Here is a 19215-nt window from a genome sequence, read left to right on the forward strand (position 1 = left end):
TTCACAATGGAAGTGGCTTTAGAACAAGAGACAGAATTATGAGGCTATGACCTGACTTTGACACAACCCCCTGTTGCTTCACAGTGTGACTGAGCTTGCTGGAGTGAGAGCACATTTGTCTTGGGGAATGTGTATTACTGCCTAGAAATGTCTTCTTTTAAAGAATGAATTATGTTCATCTTCAATCTTAAGTGCAGCATGCACCCACCCCTGTCACTTGCTTCCTACCACTGTCTCTATCGCATCTGCTCTCACAATAGGCTTGGGTTATGGCTCTTTTACTCACATCTGCTTCATAGACACTTTGAATGAAATAACTCAGACAGGGCCGGTCACTTTAAGGGGGAGTGGGGGTTTGTCTGTCTTCTCTTTGTTAAAGAAGCAAACATTAACCTGTTCTTTTGCTGCAAACCTTGTGCTGCAGCATTTCATATATTATTGCAACATTTTCAAGTCTTGTAACAATTTAAAATGAGTAATTAATTAAGTGTTATCTTTCCAATACATCCTTTTTAAACCTTTTATTGTTACACCTTATGTCTAATCAGTGTAGTTTTAATGTAGCAATAATAAACTGAATCTCCATCACATGTTGCAGGGAAGACTACTCTCGGGCATGGGAACACAGATATTAATATTCAGGGTCCGGGTGTCACAGCTCAACATTGCTACATTGAAAATGTGGGGGGAGCCATCACCCTGTACCCCTGTGGAAATCAGTGCTCAATGGATGGCTTAGCTGTTACCAAACCTGTCAGACTCACACAAGGTAAGCAATGGCTCATTTCCAGTTGGTCTAGATTTTTAAAGTTGTTCTTATTCTCATTCAACTAGTTTTAGTTCAATATATGTTGAATAGGTTACAAAATTAGCATTATTCTAAAGTGAAATTTGAAATGGAAACAAACGGCACATTGTGTCTTGCTAATGGTTTATTAATGTTAGCATTTCTTTTGAATTTTTGCTTTTATTTTCACCTGGTTGCCTTGAACATTTTTGACAGTTAATCAATAGATTCAGCCTGCACATCAGTAACATGCATTTCTGAATACCATTCCACTTATCAAGAGAATTAGTCATCGAGTGGCTCCAGTGGACAAATGTTTCAGCTATTATCAGACTGGATGGACTGCTAGGTTCTAAAGTTAGAAGAAGGCATATATAGTAAGTAATAGCTAAGGCCTTTGCTTAAATTCAGAATGACTCTGCGTCAGATATATATACCATTTCACAGATAAGATTGCATTTCAAAAACTAAAATAACCGTGTAACCATTTTGTGTTAACAATTATAAAGGTTTGTTTGAACATCCCTTTAAAAAACTTGACCTTACACTACTCTTGAGCTATTTAAGGCTGTCCACTTTGGAATCACATCAGTGTATATTTGTGTTATACATGGGGTCCGGAAATTGCACGATGATAATGATGAGGGCTTGCTTGAACTTCCATATGAAGAACTTGACCTTGCCCTGCTCTGTTGGACTATTTCAGGCACTCCAGAATCGCATTGCTCTTTATTAGTTGTATACATTGGGAACATGTGATGCTACAGAAATGTGATGGTTTGTTGGATTCTCTTATTTTATCTTATTAACAGCAGCTGTAACTATTTAAAAAAAAATTGTTAAAGATAGCAGATTTCAAGCCTGGTGCACCTAAGCATATATTTTGACGTTTAGCTATGAGTAATTTGTTTAATATCAATTCGAGTAGGCTATTAAGGGATAGTGATCATGTTGATCCAGATGAGCTGATTTGCAGTCCACTCCCCTGTTCGCAATCTGTGCATGACAGGGCTGTACAGTGCGACATATATCCCGTGCGAATAGGGCTTAATACTGTCAAAAACACACAAGGTTTATATTTAACAGTTGGTTGTCTAAATGAAAGTAAACAGTTGAGAGAGAAAGGGATGCGTGCAGCTCTTAAAGCGACAGTACTAAACATGCTGACGCTTGTCATTAAAGGAATAGTTCACCCAAAAATTTAATTTCTGTCATTATTTGCTCACTCACGTTGTCCCTAACCTGTATTAATTTCTTTCTTGTGCTGAATGAAAAAAAAACAATGTTTGGAAGAATATGGGTTACCAAACGGTCTTATTTTTTTAATAGACCCTTTCACATTTCCGGGTTTCTCAGCAGCGGAAGTCATCATAGATGGGTAAATCTGTAGTGGTGAATGGGAGACTACCACAAATATATATATATATATATATATATATTGCATTCCCATTTGTTCAAATAGCAAAAGAAAAACTCCATGATAATGTTTTCATGACTTAAAAAATAAATAAATAAATAAATAAAGAGAGACTGGTAATGACAGTCAGAAGAGAGAGCAATGTCAAATTTACCGTCACTCCCATAGACAGTATTAGAAACACCCTCACATTAGCGTTAATTAGTTTTTTTGTAATTTGATGCAGAGGTAGCCTAATATAATACAAAATATAGTGTTATAAATGTACATAAATTAAAAAAAAAATGAAAATGTTAAAAACTTTGGAGGATTTATGATGCTGATGACCACTGAAATGCGTCATCACAGTCTTGTGAAAAGGGTCCATAACAAAGATAAAATAATGACAAGGATCTTTATCTTCGCCCACTTTTGCCTAAATGTCTGCCATTCTTTTTTATTTTATATTTTGTATTTTATTATGTTTCTGCACTCTTCCATTTTTAGCAAATAAAGGAAAATGTAGCTTGTACATAACAAATTGTTTTGTTTAAAACATGTTTTACGATGGTTTGTATTTTTTGTGCAAGTTGGAACATCAGTGTTTGTGATGAACTCCATTACTTGTGTTTGTTTTCAGACATGATAGCAGACGTTTTGTACTTGTGCTACAACTTTTTGGCCTGTGCTACAAAATTCTCTGTAGCACCAGTGCTATGTGCAAAAAATGTTAATGTACTGCATGACAATAACATGAGACAGCCAGCGAGAGGACAGCTGTCCAACGTGCCACCCATGCGACTTTCAATACATTTGTCTTAATGAGGCGTCATTAGTCCTCAACAGACTTAATGCCCGTAAAGTATGCCTTTTTAAACTCAATTTAACTAAAACATTCGAGTTGCATTCAAATAAAAGCAACTTGTAGCTTCTGAACATCCCCGAAATCCAGAGTTTCACTGTGAAGAAAATGATGTTTCTATTTTAAATTCCCCGGATGTCTTATTAAGCAGTATTAACTGCTTCTTTTTTGTCTTGTCCGTTTTCTTTGGACTGGCGATGACAGTCGGGCAGGTGACAGCTGTGCTGTTTTGTGTTGTAGCAGAAGTCAGTGAGTGGACGCGTTGTCGTAGCGCTTGACATTTACATCACAAAAGCTGCGGACAGACACACGCGCGCAGCGCTCTTTACTCCACGCGACACGCGAGAGCTCCACACAAACACAGTGTCCGTCGTGTCCCAGCGTTTCCAATCGATTGGATATAAGTTTGAGTTTTATTTTCCAAACCTGGTAGGTGAAACTGCTTTATCTTCAATATTTTACCAATGATTCGCCTGTTACGCTGTAGACTTGCGGTTTTGTACTCCAAAGAAGGTTATTGATTAACCGTTGAACGCCGTTTACTAATTCCGTTGTGCTGGTTAATGTGTTTGAAGAAAAATGATAAATTCATGTTAGAATAAAGTGATTTGATTTATTATCTCAAAAATCTAAACTATAGCTGACTATATTAAACATAATATAGCCAAACTTTACTGTAATTGAGCCCTGTTGTAAATGTTTGTAAGTTAGTATCTTAAGATACAGGTATTAACATGCTTTTTTTCGTTTATTTCATTAACGGATGTAGTAAATAGAGAGTTATTAAACGAATAACTTAAATACTATTTAATGTTCTTCACATACTAAAATGTAAAGTACTGTTAATGCTCTCATGAACGCTCTCAAAACACATTAAGGCTTAATGGAATAAAATAGCACTGGAATATATTTTCTCAGATCTTTGACCTTTGTAAACCCTTTTCTGACCTCATCATGTCCAGCCTGACCCCTCTGATGCCCCCTTGTGCCATATGCCTTTTTGATTGTTTAGTCTTTAGTTGTGTAAATAGAGGTTATAGTCTGTCATCAGTGATTTGACCTTATTCATTCTGTCTGTACCACATTTTTTAGGAAGTGTACAAACTGAATGTTTTGTTTTATTTGTTTTTCTGAGTGAATTCTTTGACTGGCCCATAACCATTACAGATATAGAGATTGTCCCCTTTAGATTATTTCTGAAATGAAGAATGTGTTTGATTTGTAAATTATTACAGTCTTTTCCTTATTCAGTCTCAAATATGTGGCTACATCCATGCTCTTGGTTGTGTTTATAATGTAGGTTTACCACATACAGTGGTGTGAAAAGGTTTTTGCCCCCTTCCTGTTTTTTTTAATTTTGTGCATATTTGTCACACTTAAAAGATTCAGATCATCAAACAAATTTTAATATTACACAAAGATAATGCAAGTAAATACAAAATGCAGTTTTTAAATGATGATTTATAGTACATGGACACTTTATGAGGTTCAGCTTTGACATGGTCATAATAGATAAAGTGTTTTAATTTAGGAAAGACCGCAACAAAGACACGGTGATATATGTACAGAGGTGAACCAGTGTTAAAAAGAGGGATTTTTATATTTTAGTGTCATATCCTGTCCTCTACTGTGCTGTAAGTCAGCAATGAGTCATACTGATCTTATATTCTCTCAGTGCTTTCTGTGCCAATGTTCATTATGAAATTGAAGTCTGGGTCATAATTCTCTGGCATTTTGACAGACTCTGCATTGATCCCCCTCTGCCCCACTAATCACAGCACTTTCATAAGGGCAGCGGGACAAAGTGTTATGAATGTATAGGAGGTATGTGTGCATTTCCTACTAATAGACAATCTTAGTTTAATCTCATTGTTTGAACTCTGATATGGCAAGATAAGCCATGATACGAGTTGCAATAAAGCATGTAAACAAGGACACAGATTCAGGCCAGACAAATGCTGTGTGACTTGCACTGATTGCTTTTGTTTGGCTTTATTATGTTTGATCCACACCCCTGTTTTGTTTCATTCAGATGCTCTAAAAGATGACCTTGAATGAATAAAGTCAAGTTTATGAAGATTTAATTACTCTTTCAACAGATGACTTTTCTTGAAGTAAACCTCTGCTTCATTCAGGGTTGCTGAGTATAGCGCTGGCAACTCCACCCGATAAAACTGTTGAAAAAGGTCACAGAAAATGTCAGCTGCCTTATAAACACTGTATATTTCACAAATCCTATGAGTTTAAATTTTTTTACCCCTTATTCTGGTAAAAAATGGCTTTACTGATGTAAATTAATGTAGTAAGGTGCGGTCTTGAATTCAGTCTTTTATGAATAATATTGTTTACTTAAAATAATTTCATTTAGAAGTTTCATAATAAAGCACTGTATAATTTCTCATTTTTTATTATAATACAGTGAACTTTCTTTTCTTTTGGAATTTTAATGCTGTTTTTCTGCTTGCGTGTGCTTTTTTCTCAGGGTGTATGCTGTGTTTTGGTCAGTCATCCTTTTTCCGCTTTAACCACCCAGAGGAGGCCCTCAGGATGAAGAGTTTGATGCCAGGTGGAAGCCCTGGATTTACCAGTACCTACAAGAACCACTCAGGTATATATGCAGAAGCAAAATTACACTGACCTGGAATCTGGTAGTGTAAGACAGCTGCTCTGGATGCAATGGGGAGTTAAAGTTGCTGAAGGCACTCAGAAAAAGAGAGAGAGAGAGCACTACATTTGCGAATAATGGTGCACATTCCGTTGATTTAATTACTAAACGTTATAGCAAATGGGGCACAGAGAGGCATTGTACCCTAGATAATTATAACAAGTTCCAGACACTGCTCAGGTGACACAAATCTGCCTAAAATAACTCGGCCTAATCCTCCCTCTTTAATATCCATGTTATTGGAGAAAACTCCAGCTGTATCTTTGCCCATTTTAAACACTGCTCTCACTCATTCAGCACTGACTCGTTTCAAAGAGTCTAGAATCCAGGAAGTGAGATCCTTGAGAAATCGCTTTGAAAAGAATGGGAATTTGAATGGCCACAACAAGCACTCTGTCAACTGCTGGAAGTCCCCTGTTGGGTGACCTTGGCTTTGACCCTGTTAGTTTAGAATCCTTGAACACCAGATTGGACATTTTAAGGCAACATGGCACCATGACAGTGATGAATATAACATTGTTGTTATGCCAGTGTGGGTGTTAACTGCCGAGTGCATCACTGTTTTTCTGATGACCCTATAGGTTTTTCATTCATTAATTAAAAAAAAAAAGTTTGAAATGGCTCTTTGGTCTGATTATATTGTCTGTACTTGGAAAATAAACCTCAACTTACTGTGCATTTTGATAATAAAAAAATGCATTATATTTAACAATATGGAACACACTTGCAATTTGCAAATTGGTTGTACAAATAAAATTATTTTTCGCCTCACAAGCTATGAGCAAACAGCAAACGAGCTGTTCCTTATGAAGCAGTGTGACAAAAAAAATTTCATTACAGAAAGGTCATTAAATGTATTTTTCGGTTCAGTGAACATACCAAATGTTTCCAGTCATTTTGTTTATTAAAAGTTCTTTTTTTTTTGTTCTACCACATCTACAGGTATCTTTAAATCCATCTTTCAGGCACCGTCCCACAGTTTCAGTTGCTCATTTCTTCATTTGACTTAATCTTAAAATTCTACATTTTTAAATTCTTGTGAATTCTTAGCCACTTTTTTCAATGGATTCAAGAAAATAACAACTTTGGATGGCTGTGGTGCAGCTTCTGCTCTGACTGCTGCACAGTATAAACATAGTATTCCAGAAATCTCAAGAACTACTTGTTTGTTTGGTAAAATGACAGTAACTTTTTTAATATGTTTATTTCAAAATAAAACAATATTTGTGGGGTCACTTCCCTTATGTGTTGTGAGCTCATGTTCTCCCCACTGTGCCACAGCTCTGACTAAAATAGCATGTTTATTGCGTGGTTACTGCACCGGTGGCCCTGGCTGTAGAGAGCGAGCAGAACTGAGTGCATTCAGCTGGTCTTGAGTGTGCAGAATGAGTCATGCCATAATTCAAGCTCCATTCTCTTTTGTCCGCTCTGACCTTTGGGCTGAGGGTGGGATTCTTGCCATCCACAGTCTGTAGGCTGAGAGACACACCCAGAGTGTGTAAAAGAGGGGGAGGTGTGTGTTTGTATGCATTTTACCCAGCCCTGTCCTGCATGGGTTTATAGCACATGTGGTATGAGGGAAATATGGTCCTGACAGTTTTAAATATAGAATTTCAAATCCATGTGATTGCCAGATTTGAGAGATAGATGTCTGATTTAGGTTTTGATGTTGTTCAGTTAAAAATAGCTTGTATGTAGTCAATTATTTTTTATATAATGGGTTGTAACAAGTTCAATATAAAAAGTATGGTTCTGGATAAAATAAAAAAAGGATAAAATTCATACGTTAAAGAAATTTGAAAGGAAATTAAAATTAAAATGTTTTAAAGTCTGTTTTAACCTTCATAAAAAATATATTGAATGTATTTTTTTATGCATGTATGAAGAAGCCCTCACATATGTTTGGGGTCTGAAGAAGTCTTTTATTTTCACCAAGGCTGCATTCATTTGATTAAGAATGCAGTAAAACAGTTATATTGTGAAAAAATTCTTATTTAAAATAAAAATTTTCTTCATTAATATATTTTAAAATGTATTTTTTTTTCCTGAAATAGCAAAGCTAAATATTAATCAGCCATTACTCCAGTCTTCAGTGTCACATGATGCTTCAGAAATCATTCTAATATGCTGATTTGGTGCTAATATGTAACATTTCTTATTATTATCAATGTTGAAAACAGTTGTGTTTCTTAATTATAGAAACTGATATTTTTTCAGTATACTTTATCCTTTGTAACATTTTGTAACGTGTCCATATAATGTCTTTGCGGTTTCTTTTGATCAAACGAATGCATCCTTGCTGAATAAAACTTTTGATCCTTTTGAAAAAATTTTTTTGCTAAACCCAAACTTTTAGATGATAGTGTATATATTTTTTAAAAATCACAAATTTTGTTAACCTGGTACATATGTTGTATGAGTCTGCTACATTTGATATCAATTAAAATTTAGGATCATCAAGTGATGTTGTTTATTCTTCACAGAAACCCATGGGCAGCTCAATGGAAACCCCCTTCCTTTGCATGAGCGACCTCGTCCTGGACACGGCACTCTTGTGCGCTCTATTGAGAAGGATCTTCAGGACATTATGAATTCTCTGAATATGGATGAAGGCCAGACTTCCTCATCTCAGCAATGTAAAAAAGCCCGCCACCCCATTCCACAGTCTGCCATGCTCAACGGGAGCGGCCACAGTCTTGTCTCCCATCCAACCAGTCCTGGTATTTTGTCCGTAAGCTCCAGCTATGAAAATACCAGTCCTCCTTTCTCCCCCCTCTCCACCCCTTCTGTGGTTAGCAGTCCAGGGGCTTGTTTGGACTCCACTAATACCCGTTCCACCAGCTACACCCACACCGTCCAGGCCCCGGTGCCACAGCCACGCACTTTTGCATCCAAAGCCAGCAGTTCCAACGGAGGGCTAAAGGATCAAGAAAGTTCCAGGCTTCAAAAAGCCTTGACTGAAACCCCCTCAAGCCCAGCGACAAACCGTAGAGGTGAGAGTCCACACCTGACCCATGGTTCATCTTCTAGCCCTAGATCCAGTGTTGGCTCATCAGTCCAAGAAACTTCTTCCAGTCTTCAGCCCCATTCACGTGCACTCCTTCCTCCAGACAGTCCCCAGTCAACCCGTCGTGGTGTAGAACCATCCAGCATGCGTGAACTTCCTCCTCTCAGCCCGTCCACAGCACGCAGAGGTGTCCTTGGGGTGCCAGTTCTCCCTGGAGCTCTGCCCGGCATTCCTTTGACCTCTCGTGGCCGGACTGTACCAGAGAGTCCTCGTCTTCAACGACGAACCACGGCTGAGGAAGAAGTAGGAAGTACGAAATTGCATGCCAGAAGTCCATCTCCTGTATCTGCTCTTTTGAAGGACCAGTCTTGCGGTAAGCAGAAGGGGGGTCTCTCCCCAGCTCTAGGCTCTCAGACAGGTGTCTCTCCCCTCACTAGTCCCCGTAACCAGAGAAAGAACTCCAGGGAGCCTCGGCAGGTTCAGCCGCGCACACGGGAACGCAAGAACAGCATTTCAGAGGTCAGCGACAAAGAAGAAGACCTGCTGGAGTACCATCGCTGGCAAAGAGAGGAAAGGATGCGTGAGCAGGAAATGGAGAGGCTGGTATGTCTGAGCATGTGTATATTTACAGTATTTGTCAAAGGTTTGGACACACTTACTCATTAAGTACTAGTTTTACTATCAAACTATGAAATAACAAAATGGAGGTAAAATACCATTTAAAAGTGTGGGGTCAGGAATTTTATTAAAAATAAATTAATACATTGATTTAGCAAGAATGCATTTAATTTATCAAATGTGACAGTGAATTTATAATGCTACAAAAGATTTCTATTTAAAATAAATGATGTTCTTTTGAACTTCCCATTCATCACAGAATCCTAAAAAAAATGCATTATGGTTTACATAAAAATATTAATACTAAAGTAATGACTTCTGAAAATTCCGCTTCGCCATCACAGGAATGAATTACATTTAAAAATTATATTAAAATGGATTTAAAAGTTATATAAAATTGTAATAATACTTGACAATAACACTGTTTTACTTTATTTTGATCAATTAATGCAGGTTATTCCATGTTAAATCAAAATTATATTTTGCCATTTTATTTTAAGGTTTTTACTTTTTTTCTGTTAAAACTCATTTAAATCTTAGTTTTGTAAATTTCTCTTCAAAACAAATTTAAATCATTTAAGCAAAATGCTTTAGATCAAAAGGTTTTCAAGATCATGAGACATAAATTGAGTCATAAATTGAGTCAACTCTTAACTAGTTTTCAATAAGAATAATTTGATCCAGATGCCCAAATGCTGTTGTGGGATATGCTGAAGTGTTTTTTCACTTTTCTAATTAAATCTAAATATGAGTTCTGGCACTAATAAAGTCATAGTTTGTCTAAGCGAATGCAGTAGAGTGCACATAGATTGCTGTAGAGGACTAATGAGAGTATTTGTTTGATGAGGCTTTGAATGTCATTGGCTTTTGGTGTGGACTTAAGAGTTCAGCGGGTGGAGTTTATATGGAGACAGTTTTCTGGTAAAGACATAGAGCAGTCAGGAATAACACGCGGATGTAAATTCCTGAGGCCTTTTTAAAAGCTCATGTGCAGAACGTGTGGCTGCCCAAAGACTATATTTACCCGACACAATCTCAGTGCTTTGAGCTGCCCTCCTCCTCATATGCACACACACATACTGTCCTCCTTTAACAGTCTAAACACTCGTCTATCATGATGTGGAAAGATTTGCATTACGCCGCCCAAATGTTCACGCAGAGAAAGAAGGCGTAACTTTTATTCTCGCTGTAGTATTGTTGTTACACCACATTATGGACGAGAAGCTGCAAAAGACACATGCGCAAGTGGAATGAACAAAACATGGTGACATTAATTTTGAAGTAAATGTAATGGGCGATATATTGTGTCACCAAAAATTATTGCGGTCATGTACATATATTGCGTGATAATTCGATATATTGATTATTGCGACAGGCCTACTCGTCGCTCCGGCCGGACAGGGCATCAAAATATGATAAGGAGTGTAACATTTCCGTCACACGCTTGAGGTATTCGGCCAATCACAATGCACTGGATAGCTGGCCAATCAGAGCACACCTCGCTTTTCAGACTGACGAGCTTTGTAAAAATCGACGCTTTTCAGAAAGGCGGGGCATAGAGGAGAAACAATAATGTACAGTATGTGGAAAATAATGTTTTTTCTGAACCTTAAACCGCATAAACACATTTCATTACACCAAATACACCAAATAATGTTCTTTTTAGCAACCCTTTAAAAATAATCCAGAACACCATAAAACTGTTATACTTTCAAATAGATAGTTAAATAAATAAATAAAACTGAATGCACCAATATTATAATTCTGGCTCATACCACAAGCTGATATTACAATTCTTTGCTATTTTGTCTAAATAAATAAAAAATAAGTTTTAAGTTGTTTTAAATGCGAAGGTTATTTATATATTTAAACTAATATTTAAATATGAATTCACAATATGGAAATTGATATAAAATGTAAAAATTACATGTACTAAATTATTAAATGATTGTGTTTGCAAGGGTAATCCAAATATAAAGGAATTGAATATCAATATCTATATATAAAAAAATCTCTAATGTTGTGCGAAAACATATATGATACTAATATATTGTCCACCTCTAAATAAAAGCAAAGCAAATAGCAAAAAATCAATTAATAAGATATTAACAAATAAGATTGATGTATTTACTCTTATTTAACCACATTTGTACACAAGATACTAGGGTTGGAATGGTTCAACTTACTCAAGGTTCGGTTTGTATCACGGTTTTAGAGTCACAGTTTCGGTATTGTTCGGTATGTGTTATGTTTAGGCAAAAATTATACTGTCAAATAAAAAAAATAATAAAATGATCTATCTTAACTACAAGCAAATAACAACACAAATAAATGCAATAGGGTAAAGATACAAATAAAATAAACAGTGATTTTCAGTTTTTTTTTTTGGTAAGTCTAACATTAGTTTTCAGGTACAGAAATTGAATAAAGTAATGAAATGTAAAACAGCATTGCATATTTGACTGTATGAATTAAAGATTAACCTTTATTAAAGTTACAAAAGCTATTCAATCAAGAGAAGTGAGTGATTTCTTTGTTGTTGCTGTTTGATTAATATTAAGAAAGTGCTGTCACTTTAAGAGAATGCACTGATACAGTATGTTCAGCCAGCTATGTCTGCCATAGGATACTTACCAAGACGGGCATTTTTACATAATTTTTGTGTGAATTTGTCCATTTAAACACAATACTTAAGAGAAAGCTTAAAGGGGTCATATGATGCTATTTTAAAGATCATTATTTTGTGTATTTGGTGTAACAGAATATGTTGACATGCTTTAATGTTCAAAAACCACATTCTTTTTCAAATACTGTACATTATTGTAGGTCCTCTATGCCCCGCCTCTCTCAAACGCGTAATTTTTCAACAAAGCCCCCTCCTTTGACAAGCGCAGTCTGCTCTGATTGGCCAGCTGACCCAGTGCATTGTGATTGGCCAGACACCACAAGCACGCGTCGGAAATGTAACGCCCCTTACCATAATCGCGAGCGTCAGCTTTCAAAGTAAATATCAAGTTTTACCTAAATAGTTAGTTTTACCATCAGTTCAAGCCCGAAAGGGCAACAGTTTCTGTCATGCGACTGACAGACACAGTGATGATGCAGTACACAAGCCGCGGTTAAGACGTGCTATGATTTCTGACAGGCAGTTCACTCTCCTGTGATGTGACCCTGTTCCCCTCACACACACACACACAACGCGTTACTCTATGCTGCGCAAAACTCCGCATTTGAACAGTCAATAGCAAATACTTAAACTAATAACAAAACATACTTACAGTCGCTGATTTAGAAGCGCCAGATTGTCATAGCAAAGTCAGAATTTACCCTTTTTTGTTTTTTTTATAAATATCCTTTGTGCACAGCCAGCCTTGTACTCTTCTAGGTTAAAACAACTGTTGTCCATAAAATGCGTTGCACAAATTCGAACATCTGGGTTGTGCTGTTCTGTTGTAAATAAATCTTAACCAATGATTCCTAATTGCATCTACTTCCGGAAGGCCAAATAAAGTGCTTTTGCTTTAGCACTGAAACACAGCGTCTCCCTGACATGGCTGCATCAACACTACTGCTGTTCCTGAAACCATGCCTTCTTTCTTTGCGTGCACATTTGGGTGGCATTATGCTAATATTTCCACATAGTGACGTAGATATGTGGGGGCGTGTTAGAACGAGCCGTTTTAGGTAGGTGTGGCTGACTCTTACATTTTATAATGAAAATATATCTTTGGATTTGAGACTTTAGTCTTTGCAACTTTACAGATCTTCTTTATGCACCAAGAGCTTGTAACACTCCAAAGAGAAAGGAAAACTTGAAATCGCATCATATGACCCCGTTAATATTTGCGGGTGTTCTGAGGCGCGGGTTTGCGCGCTTCGGATGAGCGCACGCACAAATCTTCTCATTGCGCGCGCAAGCTCGTGTCCTCTGGCTCTTAAATGTTTAAACTGGCCAAGCTTAAATGAGTTTAGCTTAAACACATATATCAACGTGTGCTGTTCAGGTCTCACCTGTGCGCGTGCGCTATCAGCACCCGGGTGATGACGGAATAAATGCTCATATTCCAGCATACGGCAGTCGCATTGAACAAGAATGAATGGTTTGTCTACGTTTTTTTTTTTTCATCGCTGTTGTAATGCATTGGGAAGCCAGAATGCGCATCCATCAACAGAAAAATATTAGCCGACCCCTGTTTGTTTTACGTGTTATTTATAGCAAACCATATCACAGATGCTTTGTCAGATTTAAGTTGAACCGCGATCCTAGCACGTGCGTGGAGAACCTTACGGTTCGTTTTTTTTCTTCAGCAAACCGTTCCACCCCTACAAGATACACTATGAAAATAACTATTCACCTTCCAGTATCACCAGAAATTAATGGGCAAAACACATGACGTGATATAACAGCCTTAACTGGACAGCTTGTTAGAATCTGGATCGGTACACAAACTGCACAAATATCCTATGGCTGTGTGTCTGCGCTCCCTCTCGAGCCACAATATGCTCATGGCAATAAAGGGTTTACACACTTACTGAACAACCATGATCATTATGATGCACCTCTGCTCCTAGGCAATTAAAATGCATGGAATTCATTTATTTGTATGTCTGTCTTTTGCTTTCTACTCTTGCTTAAGTGCTTTTTTACTAAATCTCCTCACTAATTCACTGATATGGTAATGAACTGAGCGAATCGCCTCATTGTTTTGTATCTTTGTACACTTTATAACCAATAAGCACCAAACAGAGGATGTGTATGAAATGTTTTTTCAGGAGATGCATTGAAAAAAAGTGTGTTCCATACAGCAAACATTGTTTGGCAGACGGAGTGATCTTCTTCGGCATGTCATTGAGGAACATTTGTCTGTCTGCTTGTTTGTTTCCCCCATCTGTTCGTCTGCCTCTGTCTTTCCCTCTCCGTCTCTGTCCATCTGTGCATGTGTGTGTCTATAGAAGGTGGAGGCACTGGAGTCGGCCACTAAGCGCTTTGAGGATTTGGAGTTCCGCCAGTTGGAGCGAGAGAGTGGTTTTTTTGACTTTGTAATGTTTCAATCAAAATGTCAGTCTTCCTGTGAAATGACAGACTTCTTTCTGGTGAAGTATGCTGGACAATCTCCAATTCTTTAGTCCACTTATGATGCAACTTCAGTTTTAGCTTTAAAGCAGCTATAGTGTCAATAGTGTCATTTAGCTCATGTAGATTAAATTTTTTCTAGTTATATCCAATTTTACAACTTCATTGCCATGACAAAGTAACTCCATACACACCATAACACTAAAATGAACCTGGTGTATATACATATATGTATGTATATATATATATATATATATATATTTTTTTTTTTGTTGTTGTTGTTGTTGTTGAACCTGGGATATTCCTTTAATGGTAAATTTTACCCTGTATACTTCTTTCTCTTTAAGGAAAAGGAGAGACTGTCTGCCCTGGAGAAGAGATACCAGAGCCTGACCGGTGAAAATACTTTCTCCAAGCCTGCCAACTCGAAGGAGGTAAGAGCATTCAATTCAACAGCCATGACTTTAATTCACCAATGGGTAATTGACCCGTTTTTGGTTGGCAAACAAACTACTTTGTAACTCTAAGCTGGTAAACAGACGGTATAGAGAAGCCTTGTGATCTAAACTCATAGAATCATTATAATTCATGAGATATCTGTGCTGTTTCTCAGTATTTAGTGCATTGGTTTGAAATAAACGTATTGTTGTGTACATCTGGATGGTGGTGGTGTCCGTGGGGATAGACTCATCTCCTGCTTAGCAGTGATGAGCACGTTTTTTCTGGGTTATCACCATCGGCGATAAGCTTCATGTCGATGCCTCTTTGATCAGCCATAAAATATGTAGAGGGAATCTGAAGAAGTTTGATAAGACAAATAATGGTATAAAAATGTTCTTTGGCATGGTTTGTGCAACACTGTCTGTTCGGTGCTGTCTGACTTCGGTGTTTATATTCAAAACAGGAAGCGCTTTACATCAGTGAACCTGACCTTTTAGATGAACTCCCAACCCAGAATGATCTGCTCCCCTCATCTTGTTGTCAAAGATTTACCCCTCAAATATATTCTAACAGGCCACAGGAGGTAAAAGCATGACCCCAGGACAGCTGTGAGGGATTTACAAACTAACAATACCATTATGTCATTTGCACTTATGTGCTTGTGCAGTTCAGTCATTTCACCCTTCATAAAGAACATGTGTCTGTGTGGCTGATGAGTAGAGATGGGAATTGTAAAGAATTTAATGATTATGGTTCCTTAATGGTTCCACTAACGATTTTGTTAGTACTAAAAGAAATGCAATTTCATTATCAAATGATAAGATGGTTTCAGTAATAACAACAACAACAGTACTGAACAAATTTCATTCATTTATTTTTATGGAATACTACTGACAAAACGCACAGTCATATAAAAACCAGTCAGTCACTACACTGATTTGTAATGTGCTTGACTTCATTAAAATGAATGACTTGGAGTCCTATATTTGGTGCTTTTTCAGATAAGTAGTAGTGTTGTGGAATAATTAAATAAATATTGCAGTAAATGTATTCCACCCACATGCATGTGTAAGAACCATCTGTAGAACTTAATGACTTTTTTTTTTATATCAAACCCGCTCTAAGTAAGAATCGTTTTTTGGTTCCCAACCCTACTGATGTGTATAGACATTATAACCTACAGTACCATACATTACCAAACGTTTGGGGTCAGTAAGAATATTTTAATGTTTTTGAAAGAAGTCTTTTGTGCTCACCAAGGTGCTGCATTTATTGTTCAAAGATACAATATACAATAATAGTAATATCGTGAAATAGTATTATAATTCAAAATAGCTTTATTTCTCCCATCTTTAGTGTCACATTATCTTTCAGAAATATTACCAATATGCTAATTTGGTTCTCAGATTTCTTATCAATGTTGCAAACAGTTGTTCAAAAGAACAGTATTTATTTGAAATATACATTTTTATAGTAATGTAAATGTCTTGACTGCCACTTTGGATAAATTTAATGCATCCTTGCTGAATAAAAGTTAATTTCTTTCTTTCAATCAATCAGTCATTAAGATAAATAAATACTGACCCTAAACTTTTGAATGGTAGTGTAAATATGAGTTGTGTAGTGTCAAGACCTGGAGTTGATGGGTATTTGTGATGTTCATTTTGTGGTTTTCATTTTGTGTGAGACTTTAATATGCACATTGTGAGTGTTGTTTGCCTCAATCTAGAATATTGTCTGTTATTTTCAGGCCATTTATGAATGGTATGGTCACATATCATAGTACTGGGATATGGTGGACATTGACATTCTGTGTCACACATGCTGTATGTGTACATTGGAGATGTTGAAATGCGTGGCATGTTTGTAATGTGTTGGGCACAAGTATGCTTTTTCCAGTGGGTGCATGAATATTTCTAGTGCAGTTCAAGTTTCATTTGAGATATGAACTGATATCCTTTGTGGATGTGTGTACGGATGGATGAATGTGTGTGCTCAGGAGTACCTCAGACTCTCTGATGTATATAAGATGTATGGGAACGGATGTATCCCCGCCCAGACTGCCTTCCATAACGCTCTTTGTCTACCGCTGGCTGTAACATCAGACACACATCGTGAGGTATGACTCCTCCACTCACTTTTTCATCCATGACAGAACCTTTTTCTTTGCCTCACCACCTCCTGTTTCCCTTTCCAATACCATTTCATTCCTAGTTTGTGGCTTTTCTTTTTATGATGCTGTCAGGATAACCCACTGGCTGTCTTCTCTTGGAACTCTTATTTTTCATTTCTTCCTGTCTCTTTCTCTTTCCAGCTGTCTTTGTCGTTGTTATATCCTCTGCCTTTGCTATGCCGGCTTAATGCTTTTGTATACATAAAGTGCCCTCATTACATTTTGTGTTTGTGTGTGATGGTTTGATTGTATAAAGGAGTATGTGACAGTCAGTCAGTTAAACCAGCTGTTCGGGATGCCCAAAGTTGACCCCTCCCCCACATCTTCAGTCCAATCATTCCAAGCTATTGTCGCTGACCCTGTCCACTCCAGCCACACATCCCAGTGTGGCTCCTCCCAGTCACTTCCTGTTGAGGTGTGTGTTATTTCCTGGTGTTGATGTGTTTGTAGTTTTATTTACGATAGCTTGTGTCAATCTGGCTTGTTCTTGTTGAATAGAGAGAGATGAATGAATGGTTCTGTGGTTTTATGAGACATACTTTTAATTTACGACTCCATACTTTCAATGCATGTATCTCTTCTTTCCTTGCTGTATCAATTTTTCCTCTTTTTCCCATCCATCCTCCCTTTACCTGGACTGCACTTCAGACCCAGCCTGCATGGAGTAGGCCCTCAGTCCCCAGGCTAGATTCAGAGCGCTGGTATCAGGAGATTATGGCAGCTGGGGAGCCCAGTCATGCCTGTCCTCCCCCTCTGCCAGCTAAGTGTATCTCCTCACGTAAACCTATGCAGGTAAACTCTCTTCATTTGTCTGTCTTCTCTTCTGCTTGCATCCTTATTCTTTTTCTGTCCTTAAGTTATCTGTTTTTGGTGTACCTTTCGTTTTGAATCTCGCCAGATATAACTGCCAAATTAATTTCAGTACTTTTATGTAAAGTGCTTGAGGTTCGGTCTTTGTTGCTGGGTTTGGTTGCTTTGGTGTGGTCTTCTTCCTTGCTGTGGGGGCAAGTTGCCATAGTTGTCATTTTGGACGGAAAATACGAATAAATGAGTGATGAATAACACGGAGATATTTTGTTGTCAGATCTATAATCAGGAAAGTGAGCTGGGACAGACCAACGGCACCTTTACACCCCCGCCTTTCAGTATGACCACATCAGGCAGAAACACACCCACCAAAGTAAGACGGTTTAAATCATAACCTCTGACTGTTGTAAAGAGGCCACAATATACGGTCTGCATTTTTGAAAAAAACTTTTAGGGATAGTTCACCCAAAAATTTACATTTTGTCATTAATTACTCACCCTCATGTCGTTCCAAACCCGTAAGACCTTTGTTAAGCTTCGGAACACAAATTAAGATATTTTTTATGAAATCCAAGAGCTTTCTGACCCTGAATAGACAGCAACGGCACTACCACATTCAAGGTCCAGAAAGGTAGTAAGAAAATCAATAAAATAGTTCATGTGACATCAGTTGTTCAACCATAATTTTATAAAGCTACGGGAATCCGGGTCAGTACGACGACTGATGCTTGTGCTTTCCTCTGCTTGTAAACAAGGCACAGCGCATGCATGTTATACATAAGAATGTATGCGTTGTAGTACTCGTGGCCTCATGAATGGCGGCGCAAACTGACCCGGAAGAGAAGAAATCATTTAATAAAGTTGTTATTTTTCTTTGTGCACAAAAAGTATTCTCGTAGCTTCATAAAATTAGGGTTGAACCACTGATGTCACATGGACTATTTTAACCATGTCCTTACAACCTTTCTGGGCCTTGAACGTGTCAGTTGCACTGCTCTCTATTAGGGATATAATGATTAACCGTGAGCCGGTTGAAAATCGATTTAAATATGTGATGATTAAAATCGGTTGAGATGCTAAACAAATCGCGATTCAGTTAGGGGAACTTACTGTCTTTAGAAAAGTTTAGATGGTATTTTTTCTTTTCATCTTGCCTCTGTATAAAGCATATTAAAGTTCATAAGTGCAGCACTGTTTTGTTTACAGCAGAAACCAAGGAAACACTTTTAGCGCCACCTGCTGGCAGAGAGTGAATCTGCGTCTCATTCATCTCGTTCGCTGTTTCTGTTTCATACAGATATTATTTTATGTATAGTTTCACAAAACTGAAGTCAAACCATTCTGTTTTTGCTTCAAATTTCGAAATTATACAATCTAATTTAGAT

The 19215-nt window shown here is 37.4% G+C and overlaps 1 protein-coding gene across 1 annotated transcript in view; it reads left to right on the plus strand.

Moving 5' to 3' along the window:
• phldb1a (pleckstrin homology-like domain, family B, member 1a) overlaps nucleotides 1-19215 on the plus strand; it is a 32463-nt gene that overhangs the window by 5575 nt on the left and 7673 nt on the right. The window contains exons 4-12 of the mRNA XM_016289382.1: nucleotides 599-769; nucleotides 5528-5653; nucleotides 8194-9320; nucleotides 14718-14843; nucleotides 15314-15433; nucleotides 16850-16969; nucleotides 17280-17438; nucleotides 17672-17815; nucleotides 18108-18203. Coding sequence (XP_016144868.1) covers nucleotides 599-769; nucleotides 5528-5653; nucleotides 8194-9320; nucleotides 14718-14843; nucleotides 15314-15433; nucleotides 16850-16969; nucleotides 17280-17438; nucleotides 17672-17815; nucleotides 18108-18203 — 2189 coding nt within the window. The remainder of the gene's footprint in view (nucleotides 1-598; nucleotides 770-5527; nucleotides 5654-8193; nucleotides 9321-14717; nucleotides 14844-15313; nucleotides 15434-16849; nucleotides 16970-17279; nucleotides 17439-17671; nucleotides 17816-18107; nucleotides 18204-19215) is intronic.

This window comes from Sinocyclocheilus grahami, unplaced genomic scaffold (genome assembly GCF_001515645.1).
Source record: "Sinocyclocheilus grahami isolate Dianchi unplaced genomic scaffold, SAMN03320097.WGS_v1.1 scaffold12.1, whole genome shotgun sequence".
Lineage (NCBI taxonomy): Eukaryota > Metazoa > Chordata > Actinopteri > Cypriniformes > Cyprinidae > Sinocyclocheilus > Sinocyclocheilus grahami.